Below are 22,153 nucleotides of genomic sequence, written 5' to 3'. Positions count from 1 at the left end.
AGCACAAGCAATGAAGTGACCAGATCTGTATTGAAACCAACTCTGAAAAGCCCTCTTTTTAGCTCAGCTGCCAGTTAATGATGGTTTTTCTCTTGGTTTTCAGGGCTGGTCTGCACCCTCGTGCTCGTGGGCTGTGCAGGAGCTGCCTGCTGCTCTCAGAGCACCTTGGTATCCTACACAGGGCTGAGGTGGAAACACATGCAGGACCCCATTGCCCTCACCCCTGTGTCCTCACTTGTTCCTTAGTACCTGGATGCCCCGGGCTCCTTGCCCACAGCCTGATTTAACAGCAGGATTCAAATCGTGGGGCTCACAGCCAGGCGCAGCGCCTGCTGCAAACTTCTGTGGCCAGAGATGCCCTTGGCTCTTGCCTGGCACACTGGTGGGGGGAGGGGGGAGTGAGCTGGGGGTGATGGGGGCTGGCAGTCTGTGATACACTAGACCATAGGTTGCATACAGAGGTGCCATTTCTGCCTGGGAAGGCTGTCGCATTGCTTAGGTTTGACTCTGCAAGTTTCAACCATCTGATTATCTGCTGCAGAGATTTGCAGTTTGCACAGCCAGGTAGGAACTCCTCGGGGAGCAGGCTGTGGGACCCCCAGATCCTGCAGCCCCAGAGCCTTCATGGCAATGTGTGATGATGGAGAAGTGATGCAGCCAGCTGAGGCTTGTTGGGGCCGTGCTGCCATGGAGGTGAGGCAGCACTGACAGGGTTGTGACATGTTCCTGCTCAGTTTTCAGTTGATCCAGAAGACAAAATGAGAAACCACGCTGCAGAAATCAGAAGATTGTGGCATGTCTTGTCAAACTGCCACGTGAGGCAGGTCTGGACCAGGCTGATGCTGGGGCGTGGGGGGTGTTCACAAAGCACACACTGCAAGCAGGATTGTCCCCTCTGTTGTGGGTTATCACCCATGCGACCAGGTCCAGTGGGTGGCCGGCAGCTTGCTGGGTGCTGCTGGGCAGGGTGGTGGGGCTCAGGCTGTGTAGTCTTGGGGGCTGCAGTGAGGAAAACTGGGCAAAATGTATGACAAAATGAGTCCCTGGTAACGGGGAGGTAAATGACTTGAGGAGACATGGTGAGGTTTGGGTCTGCACAGAAAGTGAGGCAAGGATGGAGCAGTCACATTCCTGCCCAGTTCTGTTGCCTAGCCCCAATGTCTGCTGCCAGTCCCAGATGGGTGCTTCCCCATGGCATGCCTAGGGGCTGCCCATGCCCAGGGTGCCGGGTACCCACAGAGCAGGATGCCCTTTGCATGGTCAGGAGTGTGTGGCACAGGGTGCAGAGTGGGCAGGGTCCTCAAAAGTGCAGTGTCCACAGGGCAGGGTGCTTTCAGTGCAAGGTACCCACAATGCAGGGGGTGTGTGCTAGCAGGGGGCCTGCAGTGCAGGATGCTCTTGAGTTAGGGTGCCTGCAGTGCAGGGAGCTTCCCAGGCAGTGTATGTGTGCTGCAGGGTGCCCACAGTGCAGGCTGCTTGCCATGCAGTGACCACAGAGGGGGGTGAACACAGTGCAGAGTGGGATGCTCTTGGTGTGGGGGTGCCCAGGGCACGTGGTGTGTGCATGGCACGGGGTGTGTGGGGGCTGGCAGTGCCAAGGACACTGGTGTGGGGTGTTTGCTCTTGGCTTGCTGCAAAGTTCAGGACAGCACCATCTCAACAGCTTCCTGTCGCAGCAGTACATACAGCCGGCAGTGCAAAACCACAGTCATCCTGCTCTGACTCGGCCTTGCACTGAGCAGGCTGTGATTGCTCTTGAGAGCATCCGGTGTCCTGCCAGCACAGGGGCACCAGCAGCAAGAGAGCAGGGGCAGGGGAAATGGGTTCTGCAGGGCTGTGCCAGCACGGAGGCTGTGGGAGCTGGTGCGATGTGTGAGCTGCTTGTCCTTGGCTACAGGATGCTGGGTCCCTGGCAGGATGCAGCCTCTTGCCCTGAGGTCTCAGGGGACTATGTCTCTCCCATCCCTCCTCCCTCTCAACGCCCTCCCCCCCAAAGCTGCAGTCACCCAGCCAGAAACATTGCCAAGGGCCTCTGCCACCACGGGTTTACTGTCCAGGTACTGGGGGGGGGGGAAGGGGGGCACAGCATGATTACAAGGGCATGAGGACGAAAGGAAGGTTGGGGAGCTGCTGGTTCCTGCTGTCCTTGCCTGCCCTCAGCCCTTCCCAGGCCCTGACAGATGGGCCAAGCCTCTGAAAAGCTGTGTCATTTATTTCCAAAGCACCCTCTGGTTATTCCAGCACCATAGCGGGGTAGGTCAGTATGGGGGGATAGTCACATTTTGCAGGAAGCTAAGTCACACAGAGTTGCTCAAGGTAACAGTGAGGCAACAACAGGGCGAGTATTAGAGGTCTCACATCCCTCCCTGCACAGCATCCTGTTCTGTCGCAGGGTGCCCCACACTCCTCCCACTTCTATATTCTGCACAAATGCATCCCCGATGTCTGGCAGTGCTGAGTGCCCTCAGCACGTGTCAGCTCTGCACTAGGAGTTGAACCAGCTCTCCAGGTTGGGATAGACACGGCCTTGGGGCAGGCTGGGGTACATGGCACAGATGGTACAAATGCGCTCCCTCCAGTCTGCATAGAGCTTCACACTGTACTTCTTCTGCCATACAAAGAACTGCTGGTAACGGCTGGAGTTCATGGTCTTCAGGAAGGTGGCCAGCTCTGCCAGGGAACTAAAGTCATCAACGTGAATAAATGAATCCGCGGGGATGAACTGCTCGTAGTTGGCCCGGGCAGGCCCCAGCACCACAGGCACAGTGCCAGCCATCAGGGAGTTCCTCCAGAGCTTCTCAGTGATGTAGTCCTGGTGGATCGAGTTCTCGAAGGCCAGGTAAAACTTGGACTTGGATGTCGTTGGCAAAAGGCAGTCTTTGCAAAGCGGATTTTTGCTTGCCTTCCCATATATGTTCACATGGAGGTACCTGGACAGGTTCTTGTAGACTTCAGCTCTTTTCTGAGTCCTGTGATAGTTGCTAATAACCCAAGATACCAAGTTGGTCTTCATGGGGATGTTCATGGTGGCTGACCGGTTGGGCACAAGCTTGCCATAGGGAATGAAGATGTCTGAGTCTTGTCTGTAGGTCATCACCCAGTTGAATGTCTGGTTCCATCCTGTTAATGCTTTAGTGTTTGTGGGGGACTCCAGGGAGACCCAGACCCAATTCTGCCCTGGTGGCTTCTCCCGGGGCAGCTTGTCCCTGCCCTGCTGGAGCCTGGTGTGAGGAAACACCACCACATCTGCCCGGTGCAGGAGCTGCTGCTCCATGGTGAGCCAGCATCCCTCAATGCTGTACAGCTCATAACAAATGTCCCCACTGATGTTTGGGACCTGATTTGAAGGCCATTCCCACACTAGGACCACCAGTGGCTTAGTGTGCTTGGGGGCTTTACCAGAGATGTTAGATGAGTTGATGAAGCACTTCAGGTTCCAGAGCATGGTGACAAGCAACCCAGCAGTGACCACTGCCTTCATACTGGGCCGGCCCCATGGCAGCCGTGGCAGTGGTGATGCCCGGGACATGCTGCCGGTGCTCAGCAGGGCTGGCTGTCACCTTGGTAGTGTCACCTTCTTGGTGGTGTCACCTTCTTGGAGGCTGTGCCTGGGACAGAAGAAGCCAGCAAGGGCCATCAGCTCAGCTTGCCCAGCCACCTGGCTGGCAGAAGCATGGAGGAATGAGGAGATGCTGGGGCTGGAGTGGCTGGAGAAAAACTTTGCACTTCCTTCATGGCACCCAAACCCCACAGGGCTCAGGCACAGGAGGAGCCCCCAGGCCCCAGTATACCTCTGCCCACCCTGCAGGGTCCCACCCATGCACCCGCTGCCACAACCCAGCAGGGATCCCTGGCCTGGGGCAGGCTGGAGATGTTGGCAGCACCTCCGCCAAGCAAGGGGATAGTTGCATGCCATCCCAGGTGCCACAGAGGGACCCACAGCTTTCACCATGTGGATTCCATTTTTTTTCTGGGCCTTTTTTTTTTTTTTTTTCTTCCTTTTGTGTTGTCTTTTAAGCTCAGAAACTCCCATATGTAACAGATAAAAGGACTTTTCCTGAAGCTACCTGTCAGGGTAGGAAGAGGCAGGAGCTGTTGCAGCCCTGTCACACCAAGCTGGTGCTGTCATTTGCATCGCTGTCATTTGCATCACGCTCCCTCATGTGTTCCCAGTGACCCCAGTCTCTAGGGGCAAGCAGTGCTATTGCTGAAGGAGATGGGGAGGGAGTACAGAGCCAACAGTCAGCAGCCACCTGTCCCCATGTCACAACTGATGAACACTACTCCCAATTGCATGCACAAGGGATGCTTTCCTTGTCACTTGCTCTGTGCCTCAGTTTCCCCATCTGACAAAGAGGCACAGTCCCATTCCACACTTCTCGCTTTGCCTGGGGGGGCATTTTGAGCTTGAAATGCAGCCAGCCTTGCCACAGCAAAGCCTGGGAGGAACATGTTCTTTCTGGGGGGCTGCAAGTTGGGGCCACATGCCAAAGAGTGAGGGAGTACCCCGAGTCCTGCCTCACAGCTGGCTGGGAGTCACTGCAGGAAATGCTGTGAACCCACACCCCAGAGCAACGCTCCGTCCCAGAACCCATTCATGGATCAGCCATTGGTGTGTCCTTGGGAGCAATCAGGAAGTCCCAAACCCCACCCGGGGCCAGATCAGGGTCCTGCCTGAAACATGCCTCGCTTGTCCCAGCACCCTCCTGCAGTGATGGCAGGGCTCCTACCTGGCTTGGAGTGCTCTCCCTGGGCTTGGGGTGCTCTCCCCAGCCATGAAGACACCAGGTCTGGAAGCTGGTTGTCTTGGCACCGCATATACCCATACTTTATTTTCAGGTGCCCCAGGTTTCCAGTCCCCAGCAGGCAGGGCAGAGAGGCATTTGGCTCCCCCACAGCTGGGCTGCTGTAGGTCTCCAGCTGGCGGGGCTCAGCCTGTAGGCATGTGGGAACCCCAGTCACCCACCATCCAGCATGAGATGCGCATTTACACCTTCGTTCACTCCGCTGCAGTGCCCTTCTGCCCGTGTCTGGCCTTGACAAAGGTTCTGCTTCTTAACTGAGTCAGAGTTGCTCGCTGGAAAGCAGCAGGAGCAGATGGGGGGGAAGGGGGGGGCGACATTCAGCTGCACCAGGTGCCAGCAACCAGCTCAAAACCCCATGAGTGCTGGTCCCAAGGACTGCACGGCTGGACACTGCCTGATTTTTTTTCCCATGCTTTGGCAATGCTAGGTGGCCGGGCATGGAATGGGCTGCAGGGCACAGCCCCGGGTGTACAGGGAGCTCCCTCTCAGCTCCTTTCCCTATCCATTTGGCTGTTTGCATTTCTGCATGTGTTGCAGCCAAATTTTTGGCAGGTCACCCACAGTGTTCAGCACAAAAGACAGTTTCCCTTTCAAGGTAACCTCTGAAAGCAAATTAGATGCCCCAGCCCAACAGCCAGGCAGGGGGTGCTGGTTTCTCTGTGATTTTGGAGGCTTGGGGAAGGTGTTGTCCTGCTTTCCCAGCTGATTTGCAGCAGCTTTACTTTTTGCAAATCCCTTCCCTGCTCTGGCCTGCTCCGTCTGGCATGCTAAAATACATGAGCTAAGTTTAGGCTCCAGAAAAAAAAAAAAAAAATCATGTGAAGAGGGAAAAACAGCTCTGCCTGCTCCCTGCACTACGCATGAGGACACCGGTGCTTCGGGCCCCTTTGCCTGCCAGTCCCCAGCAGTGGGGACACTGCCCCACATTCAAAGATTGTTCTGGAAGGGCAGATCCTCAGGCTGGCAGCACCAGGAGCCAACCCGTTGCTTAGCCCCCCTCTCCCCATGTTGTACAGCAGTGCTGGCATGTGGGCTCAGCCTGCAGACTTACTGTGGAATGGACAGCAGCTCGGCACGGTGTGGCGCGGCACAGCACGGCGCAGCACGGCACAGAAAGGGCTGGTGACTGCCCACGCAGGTACTCTGGGGCAGCTGCTGGTTCTGGGCTGGAGTACTTAGGGCTTCCTCTTTTCTGTGGTTTTGCTTTGTCCCAGCCCCCAGCAGGTCCTTCCTGCTGCTGTCAAAGTACACTGAGCACTTCCCCTGTGCCATGTGGGTGGCAATATCACCCACAGCTGGGTGCCCCATGGCTGGGTTCTTTCTCACATGGCTGGGGGGGTGCCCCATGCCAGGATGGGCTCCTGTTGCACAGTGCATGTCCCGTGCTGCCCCATGGCAGTGTGCTGCACCCTGGTAGATGTTTGCAGATCTCTCTGTGCCTACACATCTTGACCTATGTCCTTGAGTTTTCTCCAGACTCTCTGGCAGGACCGTAGCTCCTTGTGGAAGAGACAGGTAGCCCTGTGTGGGGTTTCAGTTCCCCAAAGGGATTTCCAAGGGGTCATCTTTGAAAGCAAGCACAAATCATATCTCATGTCTGCCAAGCACCTCTGCCATCCCAGCTGCTAGCCAGAACTCCAATGCCCCAGATGAGCTGTGGCTTTTCCTGGTACCTGCCCCTGTTTTGGGGTTTGCCCAATGTCCCTATGTCCCTGCACTGGGACTCATCAGTGCTCTCCACCATGTGGATGGAAGGAGCACGGGTGCCCTCAGAAGCAAGCAGGCACTTCTGCACTTGCAGAAGCAAGCCCACACTGGCCACCTTCTCCAGGCAGGTCCCCAGGTCTCCCACCCCCTGGCATGTCTTCTCCAGCCCTGTGGCAGAGGAGTGCAAGGGGACAGAGATGGGTCACAGGGTGATACCAAGGAGGGGACAGCAGGGAAAGACCCCCAGTCTGGTCTGAGCCCTGCCACCCAGCCCCGTCCTCGGGCATGAGCAACGTGGAGCAGGATGTAGGCAGGGTCTGGTACCCAGCAGGCTGCCTTGGCCACTGTGCTCCTGCCCGCAGCTGCCTGCCGGAGTAGTGCCCATGCAGAGCATGGCAGGGAGGGAGGCTGCAGGGGCTGGGCTGAGCCCATGGGCAGCTCTGAGGGCTGGCAGTTGCTGTGCCAAAGCACATCCTGCAAACACTGTTTTGCTGAGACCACTAGAACATTGTTACTATTATTTTGTTTACTCTTGAAAATCAGGATTGTCATGTCTGGCTGCAGGTTCCTGGCACACACAACTCTCTCCAAAATCACCCAGAAGCAGCTGAAGAGCAAGATGCTCATTCATCTTGGAATAAACCTGCTGCTGCCTTTGCATTTTCTTCGGCCCATGACAGAGCCGAGAGGGTTATGAACAAGCCCAGAACGTTAGCCTGGCACCATGACCAGGACCACCTGTGCTGTGGCTGGGCTGGGGGCAATTCCCTCCTGGCCAGTGCTGGGAAGGAGCAGGTGTGTGTGTGTTGGGGGTTCAGCACGTGCAGACTCCTGCTCCAACCCAATGCCCTGCCTGCTCTGAGATGTGTGCAGGCAGGGCCCTGCCCTCAGCTTCCCCTGTGTGCCTCCTGTCTGCCACCCTGCAGCCAGGTTGAAAACAGGATGCCAGCCTGATTTTGGCTCCCACTGACTCATCTTGAAACTGTCAGCTAAAGCAACACCAGCAGCTCCTCTGTTCTGCCAAGCCTGGGCACCTGCCCTTGCTGGGATGTTTTCTGTCAAAGAAGGAAGTGGGCACATGCATGCCTTTACTGCGCCTGCACTGAGAGCTGTGCCCATGCCTAGGGTCTGGCCATGCCACTGTCCTGGTGAGGCCACCTGCCTGGTTGTTTCTTTGCTGGCATGGCTGCCTGGGCACACCCCTGTCTCCTAAGGCCCTTGCAAAGTGAAGAGAGAGGGGGAAACTGAGATAGAGGCAGGGAGGAGAGCCCTAAGGCATGTAGTGCTGTCCTCTAAGTGGATATGTACTTGCATTGCATGGCATGAAGAGAAGAGGGGAGTGAGGTCCCACTGTGCTCTTTGCCCCTAAACCACTCCTTGGGGGCTCTTGGGGTGCTTGAGCAGCCCTGGAGGCTGCACCCCCCATTTCACTCTTGCTCCTCTCCATCCCTCTGGCTGCCCAGTTCCTGGGACAAGGACCACTCCCATGGGGCCCCTGCCAGCACTGTGCCCGCAGTGCTCTGCCAATGTGCTGGGGCGTAGCAGGGCTCTGCGGTTTCAGTGCCACCCTCAGAGACCTCTGAGGCCAACTGCAGTGCTGGGTTTGGGTATTTTTTCCTCCTCAGACTTATGTCCTGTTTCCTGTTATTTTTTCTCAACTCCCTTTCTGCATTTCTTCCCCTGTGTGATTGAGAGCCCTGATACTGGGCACTGCACAGCCCACAGGGCACTGTTCCCAGGCTGGCCTGCCTCAGTCTGATTCGCTGCTGGCAGCACTCCCTGACAGCATTGCCCGTGCTCCTGTTCCCCAGTTCCCTGTGTGGCACAGGTGGCCATGCCACATTGGCCATGAGGTTTCCACCAGGGATGCAGGACACGACAGAGATGAAGGAGCTGTGTCCTGGAAGGCCTGGAAGGCTGCTGGAAGGCCACAGCCACATCAGCTGTCAGCCACGGTGCTACCCTAGGCAGGGTTTTAGAAGCCCCGGGGCAGGAATTTGCGGCTGGTGTGTGCAGGCACCCTCTCCCAGCAGCCCAGGGACATGCCCAGGGGTAGCTCAGGGGCAGAGACTGTGCCAGGCTGGAGCTGTCTCGTTCAAACCCAGGCTGGCAGCTGGGGTCTCTGCCAGCTCTGCCCAGTTGGGTGGAGAGCAGCCAGCATCTGTGGACATGCCATGGACCATCAGGTAATGCCAGCAGCACCCAGAGAACTGCGGGTGGGTGGTTGCTGCCCTCTGCAGATGGATGCAAGAGCAGCCCTGTGAGAGGTGCTCAGGCTCCAGGTCCAAGGAGGGATGGGCAACCAGGTTCCCTGGGGCTGTGCTGCCCCTTGTCCCACTGCTGTTGGTGTTTGGAGTCATGCCAAACAGAAGACTGGGGAAGCTCACCAAAACATGACCCAAGGCAGTGGAATGGAGGGAGGTGAGAGACCAGGTCATGGGCACTGCTCCATACCCCACAGCCCCACTAGTAACCCACACTACTGCCCCCTGCCCTGAGCTGAGCAGGGTGGGGTTTTATGAAGAGTGGGGTGAGGGACAAACCACTTGCAGTCTCTCAGGAAGAGTGAGAAGCTGGGTATATGCTCAGGGGGAAGGAGGGTGCATACATCCCTCCTTCCCCAGGGACCAACTAGAAGCCCCTGTTGGAGCAAAGGCCTCGTCCCTGGGCTGACCACTGTCTGAACCACAATGGCCTGTCTTGGTGCTGCTGGACACACCAAATACCACTGGGATTTTAAAGCAGGAGAAATGCTAGTCAGCCTGGTAGCATCCCAACATGGCAGCTCTGTGACTCCAGCCAGTGGAGAACGGTGAAAAGGCACAGAACCAGCCCCGACATCCCCAACTTTGGCACCTTTCTATGCCACGGAGCTCAGGTGCCCGCCTCCCATGCTCCCTGGGGGCTGCCCCACTGCTGCCCTTCCAGAACAGCCAACCTCCACAGGGCACCTTGGCACCCAGTGCCCTTCCACCACCGTGTCTCCTGGGTGTCCCTTTGTCCTTGGTCACTGCCCAATGGCCCTGGGAGGTGACACCCACCTGACGCAGATGCCATGCAAGGTTTTGCCCAGAAGTTTTCTGAATAATGGCACTTTGTGGCAGGACAACAGGAGCTTTTGTCATGCCCAGGCAGCTGCTCCAGAGCAGTGCCTGAAACACTGTCACCCTTAGCAACAAAACTTGGAGCTGGGGCAGCCAAGTCATTCACTGCTCTGGCTGCACTTAACCCTGACAGCAGCACAGAGAGAAGATGGTTGAAGAAAGCAACAACAGCAGACGGAGCAAGGGGGTACAGATGGCCAGGAGGGAGCTGGGTAGAGGCAGGGACAGGATAGAAATGAAACAAAACAGGGGAATGTAAAGAGAGAGGAAGGGAGGGATGGAAGGATAGATGGCTGGTTGTCTGTATGGAAGGAAGGAAGGAAGGAAGGAAGGAAGGAAGGAAGGAAGGAAGGAAGGAAGGAAGGAAGGAAGGAAGGAAGGAAGGAAGTCTGTCTGGTTGGTTGGATCAACAGGACAGTGAGGCGAGGGTCAGAGCTGGCCTGGTTCAGTACCTGCTGGTGTTGAGGACATCCTTCCCAGCCTCAGAGTCAGCTGGGATGGGGCAGAGCTTGCTGCAGGCAGGCTGGTCCCCTTCAAGAACAGATGTGGACAGCCCACCACTCCTTTTGCCCACACATTGGTTGGGCAGGAGCTGGGCAGCCAGCAGCCAGCTGGGCTGAGGGCAGCCAGCACACAGGGACACCAATGCCAGCCCCACATGCAGGCAGCCTGCGCAGCCAGCCCCTCCAGGCCATGGCTCATAGCAGGCCCGTCAGGGAAGCAGGTCACTGCTGTGTGACAAAAACAACCATCAGGAGAAGACTGCACCATGTAAACCCCTAAATAATCTTTCCCTCTCCACTGTACCAAGGAAGGTCATCGTCCTGAACGTTTCTTGGAGTGAGATGTGCACCATGGCTGCAAAGGGCTCACTGCCCCACCATGCACACCTGGTGATGGGCTCCCCTGAGGCAGGTCTGGCCTGGAGGAACAGCGCTGGAATGGTGCAAACTGTTGTGAGATTTGTAACCCCCACTCTCAAAACTGACATCAGGGCATTTTACAAGGGCTATTGAATGCCAGGACAGCAGCTCTACCACCCTTCCACTGCCCCACAGCTGTAAGAATGGAGATAAGCAGTAGAGGTCCTGTGGACCAGTAAGTCTCACTGACAGAGCATCTTTTTGCCTAGGGCAGGAGTCCCCCTCCTGGCCAGGCCATACAGCATGGGCAAGCCTGGGGTGCTGTGGTCGGCTCTGCTCATGTCCTTCTGGGCCTTCTTGGCCATGCACCCAAGGGTGCCTTGGTTTCCTGAGAAGCAGAAATGATGAGCACGCACCCTTTGGCACAACCTGGCTTGCAAAGTGTTTGGATGTCCTTCCACAATCCTACCTCTGAGCCCAGCACAACTGCACCCGCTGCAGTGAGGGGCAGCCGGCTACCGATGGTTTTCTTCCTCCGCGGCAGCACAGTGGGCACCCACGAGTTTCGTGAACCGATGTGGGACCCACTCCCCAGGCCCTCCTTCCTACCAGGAGCTGGCCGGCACGCTCACCGCCGGCCTCACCCCCTCTCCTGCCCCGCAGGAGCTCAGATCCCTCTCACCCTGCAGCTGGGGTCTGCGGGCGCACCGCTCGCCCTGCCCGGCCCGCCAGCCCCCCGCAGGCCTCTCGGCAGCGGCACAGCCACCCCGCTGTGGGGGGCCGCGGCGCTGAGGGGGCATCGGCGCTGCCTCGGCAAGCGGCCGGTCCCGCTCCGTGACGGCTCGGCCCGCCGGGGCCCGGGCCCCGCCGCCCTGGGCCGCAGCTCGACCTCTCCAGGCCGCGGACCCCCCCCCCCCCCCGGGCCGGCAGGGATCTCGGGGCGGGCGCAGGGGGGCGCCCCCCGGACCCTCGAGGCGGACAGGCGGGGGCTGCGGCCCGGCGGTGCCTTTAAGGGGAGGCGGTGGCAGGCAGCCCCGGCACGGGGGCGGCGCTGCGCAGGGCCGGGCCGGGCCAGGCCGGGCAGGGCTGGGCCGGGCCGGGCCGGGCCGGTCGAGCCGAGGACGTGAAGCGGAGAGGGGCAGGGGCAGGGCCGCTCCCCGCGCAGCCGAGCCTGCTGCGGACAAAGGCGGCGGCGGCCTGGGCATGGCGGTGGGCGGCGGGTGAGCTGCGGTGCCGAGCGGGGCGGAGCGGAGCCGGGGAGCGCCCTGCGGCGGGGCCGGCGCGGCGCGGCCATGGGGTTCCTGCACCAGCTCCATCTCCTGCTCTGGAAGAACGTGACGCTGAAGCGGCGCAGCCCGGTGAGCGTCGGCGAGGGCCTGGATGGGCTGGGGGGGGGTGCGGGGTGAGCGGCAGCCCCCGGCCAGAACCCGCCGGGGTCCCCGCGGCGGCTCCGCCCGGGCAGCCGGTGGGGGCCGGGTCGGCGCTGCGGGCGCCGGCATCGCCGGCTCTGCGGTCCTGGGAAAGCCGGGCTGGCCGAGCCCTGCCCGGGGGAGCGAGGCGACGCGGCCCCCTCCCGGTGCAGGCTCGGGGTGCGGGGCCGAGAGAGCCTCCTCCCCGCTGCGGGGCTGGGTCCTCGCCGTGCCCGTCCGGCCACCTGCGAGGGCGGGAGGGCAGCCCCGAGGGGCTGCGTGTGGGTGGGGGCTCGGCATCCCTGCGTGCCGGTGTGTGCGCTCTGGAGCCAGGCTGCCCGGGGCTTGGGGCTGCTTTTGACGCCTTTGCATGCCAGTCCTCTCTGTTCCCTTGCTGCAACCCTTTTCTTCCTGTCAGTTAGGCTGTGGAGATGAATAATGCATGTGGTGGTGGATGCAGAGATCTAGTGATGTCCGCTTGCCTTGCGGACCAGAAAGAGAAAGTGTGGATGCTGTCTATTTATAAACCCATAGAGCAGCTGAAAAACACCCCTCCTTGCCCGGCTGCTGGCATCTCTGAGTGCTCTGGCACAGGCTGGGCAGCTCAGTGATGCATGTTTCGTAGCAGCAACAGTTAGGTCTCTTGCCTGTCCCTGCTCCCACTACGTGCCTGTGGGAGTCGTCCAAGCCCTTGTCAGCAGCAGGCACTGTGTATGAGTGCCTGCATGAGGGGTCCAGGGCTGCTGACTAGACTCTCTCCCCTCTGCCCAAATGTCCACCATGTGCAGCTCCTTCCTCCCTACCTTGGACCTGTCTCAGGCTCCAGAAGCACTGGACATTTGCAAGCTCTGTTTCTGGTCCCAAGGGCCGTGTCTCTGGTGTGGTAAAGCCTTCCCAAGTTCTCAATGATGTCTGCATGCTATAAATAGGCTTTTAAATTGTATGTGGGTCAGGGATGTGTCTTCCTAGGGTGCTGGAGGGAGCTGCTCCTGCTTTTTGGTCATGAGGTTGTGAAATCTGGTCTGTCACAGATGTTTGCCTTTGCTCTGTCCCTTCCTCAGCTCCCGGAGAGGTGGCAGAGGAGGCAGGTTCCCACCTCCACCTGGTTGCTGGTGGAACTGGCTTGAACCCCCATGTTGTGCACATCCATACTGATGAGTGCATTTGTGTGTGCTGGGGTTGAGAAACTGGTTTAATCCTTCCTTGGCCTCTTCTGCCTGGTGCGTCTAGGGGAGGGCTGGCCTAATCCTGCCACGCAGATGGGGGTGTGATGGGGGGTGCTGGGGCAGCTTCTGCCACACAGAGTGCGGGTCTGTAGGGCCTGTGTATGTGGAGGGCTGGAGGTGAGGTGCTGGTGGGGAAGGGCTGCTGAAGGTCCTGGCCAAGGAGGAACCCCGAACCCCATCACGAAGGGTGTGGGCTGGCCGGGGGAGGGGTGTGCTGGGCATGGAGGGAGCTGGTTATTTTTAGAGGATGGGGGAGGGTAGCGAGCTGCTGCTCCCAAGCTGGTGATTCTCTTTCCTCTTCCCCCTCCCAAATATCCTGCAGGCCTGATCCTGTGTGTTCTCCTTTGCCAGCAGTGTGCGAGCCTTGGGCCCTACTTCATCCTGACACATGGAGTGCTGGAGACTCCTGGGGGCGTGCCAGGCCAGGGAGGGCATGGACAGGACCGGACCGAGGCTGTGCCATGGGCAAGTGCCCACCGGGGCAGCCCCTGCACAGTGGATGAGGGTGATGCTCTCGGCTGAGTCATCCCCACCCTGTGCACTGAGTGCAGCCAAATGATCGTGGCTGGGGACTGCCTCGTCCCTGTGTGTCAAAGATCCCTGCCCACAAGGGCCAGCAGGCTGGCACAACTATGTTGGTTCTTGACAGCTGCCCCTGGCATCTGCTGGCCCTCAACAGCTGCCCTGGACCTGGCCACCAAGCCCGACAGGTTTACAGTCTGGGGCTGTGTGCATCTTTTGGGCACCCATTTCTCCATGCCTCCTCAGCTCTGCAGGCAGTGCAGGAGTGCAGTGGAGAAAGCTGCAGTATGGCTGCCAGCTCCCAGGCTGCTGGGCAGGCAAGGAGGAGGGTGAGGAGCCCAGGCCCAATCACCTCTGTGTGCAGGGACCATCATCTGAACAGGGCAGGGGAAGGGCTGGCACCGCCTTGCCCCCAGTGATGCCACATGAGGGTGCAGAACAGCAGCTCCATCCCAGAGAGAGAGCTGCCCCTAGCACAGAGCATGGTCAATGGCTGGATTTGGTGCAGCCCCTTGGATGTTTGTGTCCTGATGACACAGGTGCCTTGTGCGTGTCACCTGAGCTGATCTCTTGCCTCCTTGAACTCTTGCTGCATCTGAGTACTGTGGTCACCTCGCGCTCCCCTTGTGCATGAGGGCAACAGCCTGCCTGCTCCCAAGGCAGCTCTGTACCCTCCCAGCAGCTTGGGAGGAGAGCTGGCTGGTGCTGGCAAGCTAGGGCAGAGTCAGGTCTGTGCCAAAATCCAGCATCGTCAACCCAACCTATGTGGATCCCTGCAGCTTGCTCTGGGGGGGACGGGGGGAGGCACGCTGCCCTTACCCAGGCTCCATCCAGAGCTGGACATCTCGCCAAGGGAAACCAGCCCCTGAATCCCTTGGACTGACTCAGTGGTGCCAGGCAGAGGTTAGTGGACCAGACTGGGTTGATAAAGCATGGAGGAGCACAAGACCCTTCCCTGGCTTAAGTTCACCCTGGGGAGTCAGAGGTGGTGGTGGGATGGGAATGGGTGGGCTGTCATGGAAGGAGTATGGTGCCTGGGCTGCCCTTGCTCTGCTGGCAGCTGACTGTTGGTGTGGGGCACTGCACTGGGGTGCATGCCTCAAACCACAGTGTCCTTTCCTTCCTGGTAATGCCTGGACCGGAGCCCTGGGGCAGCAGGGCAGGGGACAGGGAGGGTTTATCTCCCAGGCAGATGCCTTGTGCTTGGCAGAGCCCGTTGCTGCAGGCACTGGGGCTCTGGGGCTCAGGATAGCTGGGGCCAGTCTCTTGCTCTGCCACTGAACTGTTTGTGGCCCTGAGAAAGTCACCTTCATCGTGGCACCCAGACTTGGGGGCTGTGGCTAGGTTAGCACTCTAATGAGGTACAGCAGCAGTTTTGAAACAAACTTTTTCCTCAGGCTCTGCATTTTCTTAGAGCTCAGATTGTCCACTTGAGAATGTAGCAGTGGCAAGTGCCAGCCCTGTGCAGGGTGGCTGTGCTATCAGGCAGCCGTGGGAGAGGGTCCTGACCCACTGTACAACATGTCACTGCCTTCTGTGACTCTGCTTCCCAGCCCTTCCCAGGGAGGGGCTTGCTTTGTCCTGGAATCTTGATCCTGCAGTGGTGGTGTCAGAAACCCTTGCTGTGGTCTTGAGACGTGGCAGTATGTGTGGGCTCAGCAGGGAGGCAGAGAAGCTGGGCCAATCACAGGATCCATGGCTACGAACAAAAGCAGTGGGGAAACAGGGCAGGAGCATACCAGAGCTCAACATCATTTCATCTTTGGAAAAAACTGACAAAGAGCAAGGACATCACCAGACAATCTTACCTACAGTACCTGTATTGCTAAGCTCCTGGGTGGTGGCTGAGTTGGGTACTGTACCTTGGCTGTGTTATAGTACCCATGTAAGGATTTGAGCCTTATCTGTGGGAGTATGACTGCCCAGAGTAGCTGATCTGTTCTAGGGGCTATTTGGGAGTTTGGTTATGATTTTTATTCTTCCTAGGGTAGAATTTGAGGCAGGAGCCCTGGCGCATTGGAGGTTTGAGCAGAACAGCATCACCTCAGGATGGAGTGAAGCCAGGGCTCCCCCTGTCCCAAGCACAGGCAGTTCTCGGGTGCAGATGCTCAGCAGTCCTGAATGGTGCAGGTTTGAGGATTTCTTTGCGCGAAGGAAAAATCCACGACCTATGGCACCTTGACTCTGCTGGGACTGGGGGTGAGCAGAGCTGTGTGTATCTTTAGGGATGGGCTCTCAGGTAACTGTCAATAGGTAATTAAACCTACACAGGATGTAAAGTGAACAGGTGAACTCTCAAGTTACCCCAGGCATCATGTGAGGGTAGAGCCAAGTGTCTTTGGCCATCTTTCCTGGTTGCTTTCAGTGCAAACATGTCTGGGACAGGAAAGCTTGTTGTCACTGGAGTTCCCAGCTTTGAAGTGCCAGTGATGGAAGGGTGCTGTTGTGTTTTATTTTGCATTTTATTTGAAAGTGCTGGCTGCGCAGGACTCTTTTGGAGGAATAGTAAAGAGCAGCTGAGACTCCAGGAGCTGCTTCTGTGCCTCACCCTGGCCATTTGGGACCTGCTGCAGCAATGCATGTACCAGGACACAGTGCACAGGCCTAGGGCCACAGCACCCAGTTCCTGACGAGGAGCTCCCAGAAGCTTCTTCCCAGCACTAGATGAGAGCGGGGATCAGCCTTGGGCGGGGTTTGATCAGGCTGGGCTCTGCACTGACTCAGGATGCTCTTTGCCCCCCTCTTTGTTTGCAGCTGGTGCTGGGGAGGCGGGGGTGGCACGCACAGGCTGGGCTAGTGCTGGCGCAGCGCTGCCAGGCAGCATCCCCCTGAATCACCACCACAGCAGGAGGCTGCTCGTACACTGCTGCAGGGGTGGTGCAGGAACAGCATAGGGACAGTGTGGCCAGGCCTGGCCTGGCAAGGGCACCTGTTGCAGAGCGATTCACAGACACGGCATAAGCTGCTGCACTGCTCCTCCCCTGCAGCCAGGGCTGTGAGCGTGCGCAGGGCTCTGCCTCGCTCCACGGCCTCTCCCTTCCCACAAAGTAGAGAGGGGTGGCAGTGCCTTCCCCCATACTGGTGTGTGGTCATGGCCCTGCAGGCGCTGGCACTATCCAGCCTGTGCTGAGGCCAGGCACCTCTTGCCAGTGGGAAGGTGGATGTGTCCTGGGCTTGTATGGGTGTGTGGAACCTGTTTCACTGTGTGCTGCTTTGCGTGAGCCAGAGCTGTGAAGGGCAGCACACTTTTAGTAGGCAGCACTGGGGCACTGTACAGGGGGAATGCTGTAGGACTCTCCAAGGGGCTGTAGGTGCTGTTTGGAGGGCAGCAAGGGGCTGTGAATTATTTCCTTCCCTCTTCATGTGCAAAGCTCCAGAGGAGCAACAAGGAGTCAAAAACATTGGATGCTGTGTTGTGTCTGAGCCTCAGCCTTCCCAAGTGTAGCAGGGTTCACATCCAAGGTCCGTGCATGGCAGAGCTTGTGCTTCAGGGGGAGTAGACGTGGTGCTGGGCTGTCAGGACTACTTGTGAGTTGGCTTAAACTGGTCTCCCCCTCTGCAGGTGTTGGTTTGAGTGCAGAGAGGAGGTGGAGGGGTAGAGGCTTTGGGTGTCGCTTCTCAGCACCACCTGGGAGCAGTGCTGTGGCCAGCCCAGGAGCTGGTCCAGCATTGTCGCTGGTGCCATGTCCTGATGGACCCTTCCTGCTGGCACTCAGTGACAGCAGTGCCCTCTCACTTCTTTACTGTGAGGGTGACAGAGCACTGGAACAGGTTGCCTGGAGAGGTTGTGGAGTCTCCTTCTCCAGAGATATTCAAAACCCGTCTGGATGCCATCCTGTGCAATGTGCCTGCTTGGCAAGGCGGTTGGACTAGATGATCTTCAGAGGTCCCTTCCGACCTCAGCCATTCTGTGGGGCTGGCACAGGGGAGGAGCTGTCCTTTGTTCTCCTGTGGCTCCCCTCTTGGGGTCATGAGAGGCTTCGGCAAGCCCGGGCAGGGATTTCCTTGTCCTCCAGAAACATCAGGACTTCCAGCTTCCCCAGGCTGTCCTGAGCCAACAGTGCCAGTCCTGTCTGCTGGGCAAAGCCAGAGGCAGGTTTTGAGGAGTGGAAAGAGGTGTCTGTGGGACCAGTGACAATGGGCACAATTTGGGCCAGAAGAAATTGCGACTAGATGCAGGGGATAACAGCAGCCAGGCCCAGTGGATGGGCCAGTGGGGTGGGTTTGGTGGCCCTGGTGTGACCAGGGTTGTACTACAGGTGGCCCCATGGCTTGAAGCAGGCCCTGCTTTGTCTGGAGCATGGTACAGAGACCAAGGCTGGAGGGCAATCACCAAGGGTCAGGGCACAGGCCAGACACGGCCTTTTGGTGTCCTAGCAGGACTGGGGGTGCTCAGCCAGGTGGTGACCACCAGTGGGTATCAGTGTCTGGATCCCTGCTGGGGTGCCGCAACAGAACTGGCCCTGGATGTGGAGCATGCCTGGCAGGGAGCTCCACCTGGCATCCTCTCTTAGGTACTGTGAGTTTGTGTGGATCCAAACGCTGTGCTGGGATGCTGGGGTCTCTGATAATCTTCTCTCACAGGGACCACAACTTAACCCATTTGTACTTCTCAGCTCTAAGACCATATTTGCAGTAAGCAGGTATTTGATGATGCTGCAGCTAAAGTTTGGAGCCAGCAATACACTTAAAATACTTTCACTAGTCTTTAAACTTAGGGTGTAGATTCTCAAAGAGTTGAACCCCTGTTCCCTGGGCCTCCTGCAGGCTGTCACCTTCTGCTTTGTGGGCAGTGCTGGGGCCTGCAGGAGAGACTGGTGGGGAAATGGCAGCTGCAGGGCTGTGTTCCCTTCCTCCTCCCCAGGGAAGAGGTTGGGCAAACCCTGCCCCTCCCTCTTAAGTTCAGAACAGGGGCTCACCACAGGCCAGTCTTGACTGAGCTATGTAATGTGGTGCTACTATGCCTGGATCAGGCCCAGTAAATATCCTTGCTTCTGCCAGGAGAGCAGCCGTCCCCCCATGTCCTGGTGACAGACCAGGGCTGGAGAGGGTGCTGGTATGGTAGTTCTGGGGTGGGGAGACCTTGCTGGAGTTGCCACAGGGTTTGGGTTAAAGTGTTTGAGAGGCAGCTGCCTGGTCCCAGCCTGGGGAGGCTCCTGGCTGCACCTCTGCTAGGCTGTGCTGGCTGAAGGTGGTGGCCATGGGCTTAGGGAGATTTCTTGGAGCAGGCAGGAGAGATGGAGCGAACTTCTGGCTGATAGCGGTGGGCATAGAGAGCTGCCTCAGCCCTGGGCCTGGCTGCAGGGGGCATCTGGCTTAGCTATCCAGACATGCAGACAACCACATGTCCCATGGCAGCTGGGGACACCAGTGAAGCTGTCCTGCCAAAGTCCATGGTCCAGTGTCTGCTTGGCAGATGAAGACCTCACAGCCCATGGTAGCCTCTGGCTGCAGTGTGTCCTTCAGCTACCTGTGGCACTGGTCCCGAGTGCTGGCTGGCAGGGGACCACAGCCCTGTCAGTGGGGGTCACTGTGCCAGGCCGGGCCCTTTGCTCTTGCCCCTTGCTGGGCCATGTCCCATGGGTTATGTCCAGTGCTTCCCCTAGCATGGTGCCCTCCTCTTGCCCCTGCACTTACTCTGCCAGGGTGTCATGTTCCAGGGCACTGTGTGGCCTCCCCTGGGAGCTGCATGCCTTGGCCAGTGCCATATGAGCAGCACTTGTGCCAGCCCCTGTGCCTGCCTGGCTTGGAGCTTCAGGCTGGATCCAGGAGTGTGAGAGAGGCTGAGCACATGGGCCTGGCCTGCACGTGCACCGTATATATGCCATGTGTACGTGTACATTCCCCCGCAGCTGCATGGACCATGAGCAGGTGCCCCACGTTTGTGCAAACCCAGCAGTGGTGGTCTCATCCTGTTCAGCCCTCTGGCTAATCGAGGTGGATGTCTGCATGTGGAGGGGCTTGTATGCATCTGTGGGCTGGATCCCTCCAGCAGCGGGGCTCAGGACCTGCCCCAGCCAGGCCTCCCCCATTGCTGGCACCCAGGCACAGGGGACCCTGGGACCTGCATCTCTCCTGGTGCTGAACTTGTGCAAGTACATGCAGAGCTGACCCAGTGCAGAGTCAAGAGTGGAACTGGGAAGGAAGGCAGTCCAGATCTTCCGATCAGTGTGGGGCATGGCTGGGCAAGTATACTGAACAGCCATGCTTACAAGGGCACAGCTATTTCTACTCCTTATCCATCTGTCTTTTGTAGTATCACTTCCTGGTCAACCAGATCCTTGCCTTTCCCTGTCTGTGCTTTCTCCCACAGTAAGTCCTGTGCAATCCCAAAATGCTCTTGCTGTGTCCTCCAGTGTTCCACACCCATAGGTGGTGACCCCTGCTGGCGCTGGGTCCACTGGCTGCTCTGGTGGCAGGTGGCCCTGCTGGGTGCCACCCCCGTGGGGGACTGAGGGTCTGCTGGGACAGGGTTCCTTCCCCATGGGCAGGCCCCCTTGCCTGCCTATGTCTCTCTGCCCCGCTGTAGGTGGGCAGAGGCACTCTAGCACATACCGTGGCTGTGGGAAGGACTGGGCAGAGTTTGGAGCAGTTGCTGTTTCCCCTGCCCTCTTAGGGCAGGCATGCTGGGAGACCCGGTGTCCAGCTGTGGGTGGGAGAGTCTGGAGGAGATGAGGCTGGAGTGTGGGTGGCATTGCAGTACCCTCTGCGTGATGGGCTGGGTGACAGAGTTCGGGGCATGTGCTGGGCTTGGGGGTGAGAGCACCCACGTCTGCTCTCTCTGGGTGTGAGGCAGCCTTGACCCCTTGCCCAAGGTGTTTCGCACTGTGTGGGCAGCCTGGGGCTGAAAGGACAGGATCAGTCCCTGCGGTGTGGGTTGGTGAGCCCTGCTCTGCCACCACGTCTGCCTGTGTCAGGGGCACCCAGCCCTGGCATTGAGGGACATGGCAGTGCATAGGGGGTGCCCAGTACTGCTCTGGGGTCGAGGTCAGGGATGGGGGATATCTTTGCTACCCGGTCTCATTTCTGGTTTGTCCTGGAGATGGAGCCAAGCAAGAGGTCAATGACCTGCTTTAAAGAAAAAAAAAAAAAAAAAAAGAAAAAACAAAAAACACACACAACAACAAACAGGCGCTTCCTTTTGCCAACACGGACCAAACAATCCCCAAAGGAGGGACCTGCCTGGTACGGATGCAACATGGGGTGTTGGGGGTGGTAGTGGAAGGACAGACTCGCACCCGTGTGTGCACAGAGGCACGATTGTGTGCCTGGTAAACAGGCAGGGGAGGGGGGCAGGCGTGGGCACAGGGGCAGTGACAGCAGGGGTGGTGCCTGGGACCAGTGGTGCCACACAGACAGGGATCCCCCCCAACCCTGGCACCGCTCCCAGGCAGCCTGGCTTCCTTCCTGCAGCACCCCCATCCCTGTCCCTTCCAGCCCTTGTTCCACCATTCTCTTCTTCCCTCCAAATCAGTGGTTCCCAGCATGGAGTGGGCAGTGAGGAAGATTTGCAGGGAGCTTTGCTGGGGCTGCAGCGAGGCCCTTGAGCAGCACCTTTGGGTGCAGCACCTATTGATGCATCCATGCCTTTCCCACAGACCCTCCTGGTCATGGCCATGCAGCAGCATGGGGTACGGGCAGAGGGGTCCCACTGCTCACTGCCCTTTGCTGGGCAGAATTATTTTTTAGCTGAGCAGTTCCAGACCATGGCTGATGTTGGTGAAGAGGTGTTGCCATCAGAGACAGAAAGGCCTGGCTGTCACCTGTTGCAGATTGTGTCTTTCCAGGCAGACACTTTTGTTTTGAAACCCTGTATTAAAAACAAAACAAAACCATTTCCCATTTTTGTGCCTGACCAGTCTGGTGGCTTTCTATGATGGAGTGACTGCGTTAGTTGACAAAGGAAGACCAATCGATGTCATCTACCTCAGCTTCTGCCAGGCCTTTGGCATGCATCCTGGTCTCCAAATTGGAGAGAGATGGATTTGATGGGTGGACCGTTCAGTGGATAAGGAATTGGCTTGAAGGTCACACCCAGAAAGTGATGCTCAATGGCTCTATGTCCAAGTGGAAGCTGGTGATGAGTGGTGTACCTCAGGGGTCTGTCCTGGGACCAGTACCGTTTACATCAATGACAGAGACAGTGGGATCGAGTGCAGATGACACCAAGCTGAGTGGTGCAGTTGATACGATAGAAGGAAGGGATGCCATCCAAAGGGACTTGGACAAACAAGAGAAGTGGGCCCATGTGAACCTAATGAGGTTCAGCAGAATCACAGAATGACACAATTGTTTAGGTTGGAAGAGATCTCCAAAATCACCTAGTCCAACCCATGACCTAACATTGACCAGTCCTACACTAAACCATATCACTAAGCTCTACATCTAAATGTCTTTTAAATACCTCCAGGGATGGTAACATGACCACTTCCATGGGCAGCCCATTCCAATGTCTCACAACCCTTTCAGTAAAGAGGTTTTTCCTAATATCCAACCTAAACCTCCCCTGGCAAAACT

The 22,153-nt window shown here is 58.0% G+C and overlaps 2 protein-coding genes across 9 annotated transcripts in view; one reads left to right on the top strand and one right to left on the bottom strand.

Moving 5' to 3' along the window:
- Positions 1–2,194: 2,194 nt before the first annotated feature.
- Positions 2,195–6,014, bottom strand: FUT7 (fucosyltransferase 7). The gene is made up of 2 exons (XM_068656784.1): positions 5,857–6,014; positions 2,195–3,608 (listed from the first exon to the last, which is right to left on the bottom strand). The coding sequence occupies exon 2, from the start codon at positions 3,527–3,529 to the stop codon at positions 2,486–2,488; it is 1,044 nt and encodes a 347-aa protein (XP_068512885.1). The 5' UTR covers positions 3,530–3,608; positions 5,857–6,014; the 3' UTR covers positions 2,195–2,485.
- Positions 6,015–11,589: 5,575 nt separating this feature from the next.
- ABCA2 (ATP binding cassette subfamily A member 2) overlaps positions 11,590–22,153 on the top strand; it is a 41,963-nt gene continuing 31,399 nt past the window's right edge. For 4 of the 8 annotated variants that reach the window (XM_068657318.1, XM_068657322.1, XM_068657323.1 and 1 more), the window contains exon 1: positions 11,592–11,837. In XM_068657318.1, the coding sequence (XP_068513419.1) occupies positions 11,772–11,837 (66 nt within the window). In that variant the 5' untranslated portion in view covers positions 11,592–11,771. Of the gene's footprint in view, positions 11,838–22,153 lie in introns of all 8 variants that reach the window. The other 4 variants (XM_068657320.1, XM_068657319.1, XM_068657321.1 and 1 more) reach the window with 3 other exon arrangements.

Source organism: Anas acuta, chromosome 20 (genome assembly GCF_963932015.1).
Source record: "Anas acuta chromosome 20, bAnaAcu1.1, whole genome shotgun sequence".
Classification (NCBI taxonomy): Eukaryota; Metazoa; Chordata; class Aves; order Anseriformes; family Anatidae; genus Anas; species Anas acuta.
The sequence above is the reverse complement of the archived record's forward strand: the minus strand, read 5'-3'. Positions and strand labels throughout refer to the sequence as shown.

Bases quoted from the DNA above. Each gene is read 5' to 3' on its own strand.
- FUT7 (XM_068656784.1), bottom strand. From the start codon at position 3,529: ATGTCCCGGGCATCACCACTGCCACGGCTGCCATGGGGCCGGCCCAGT.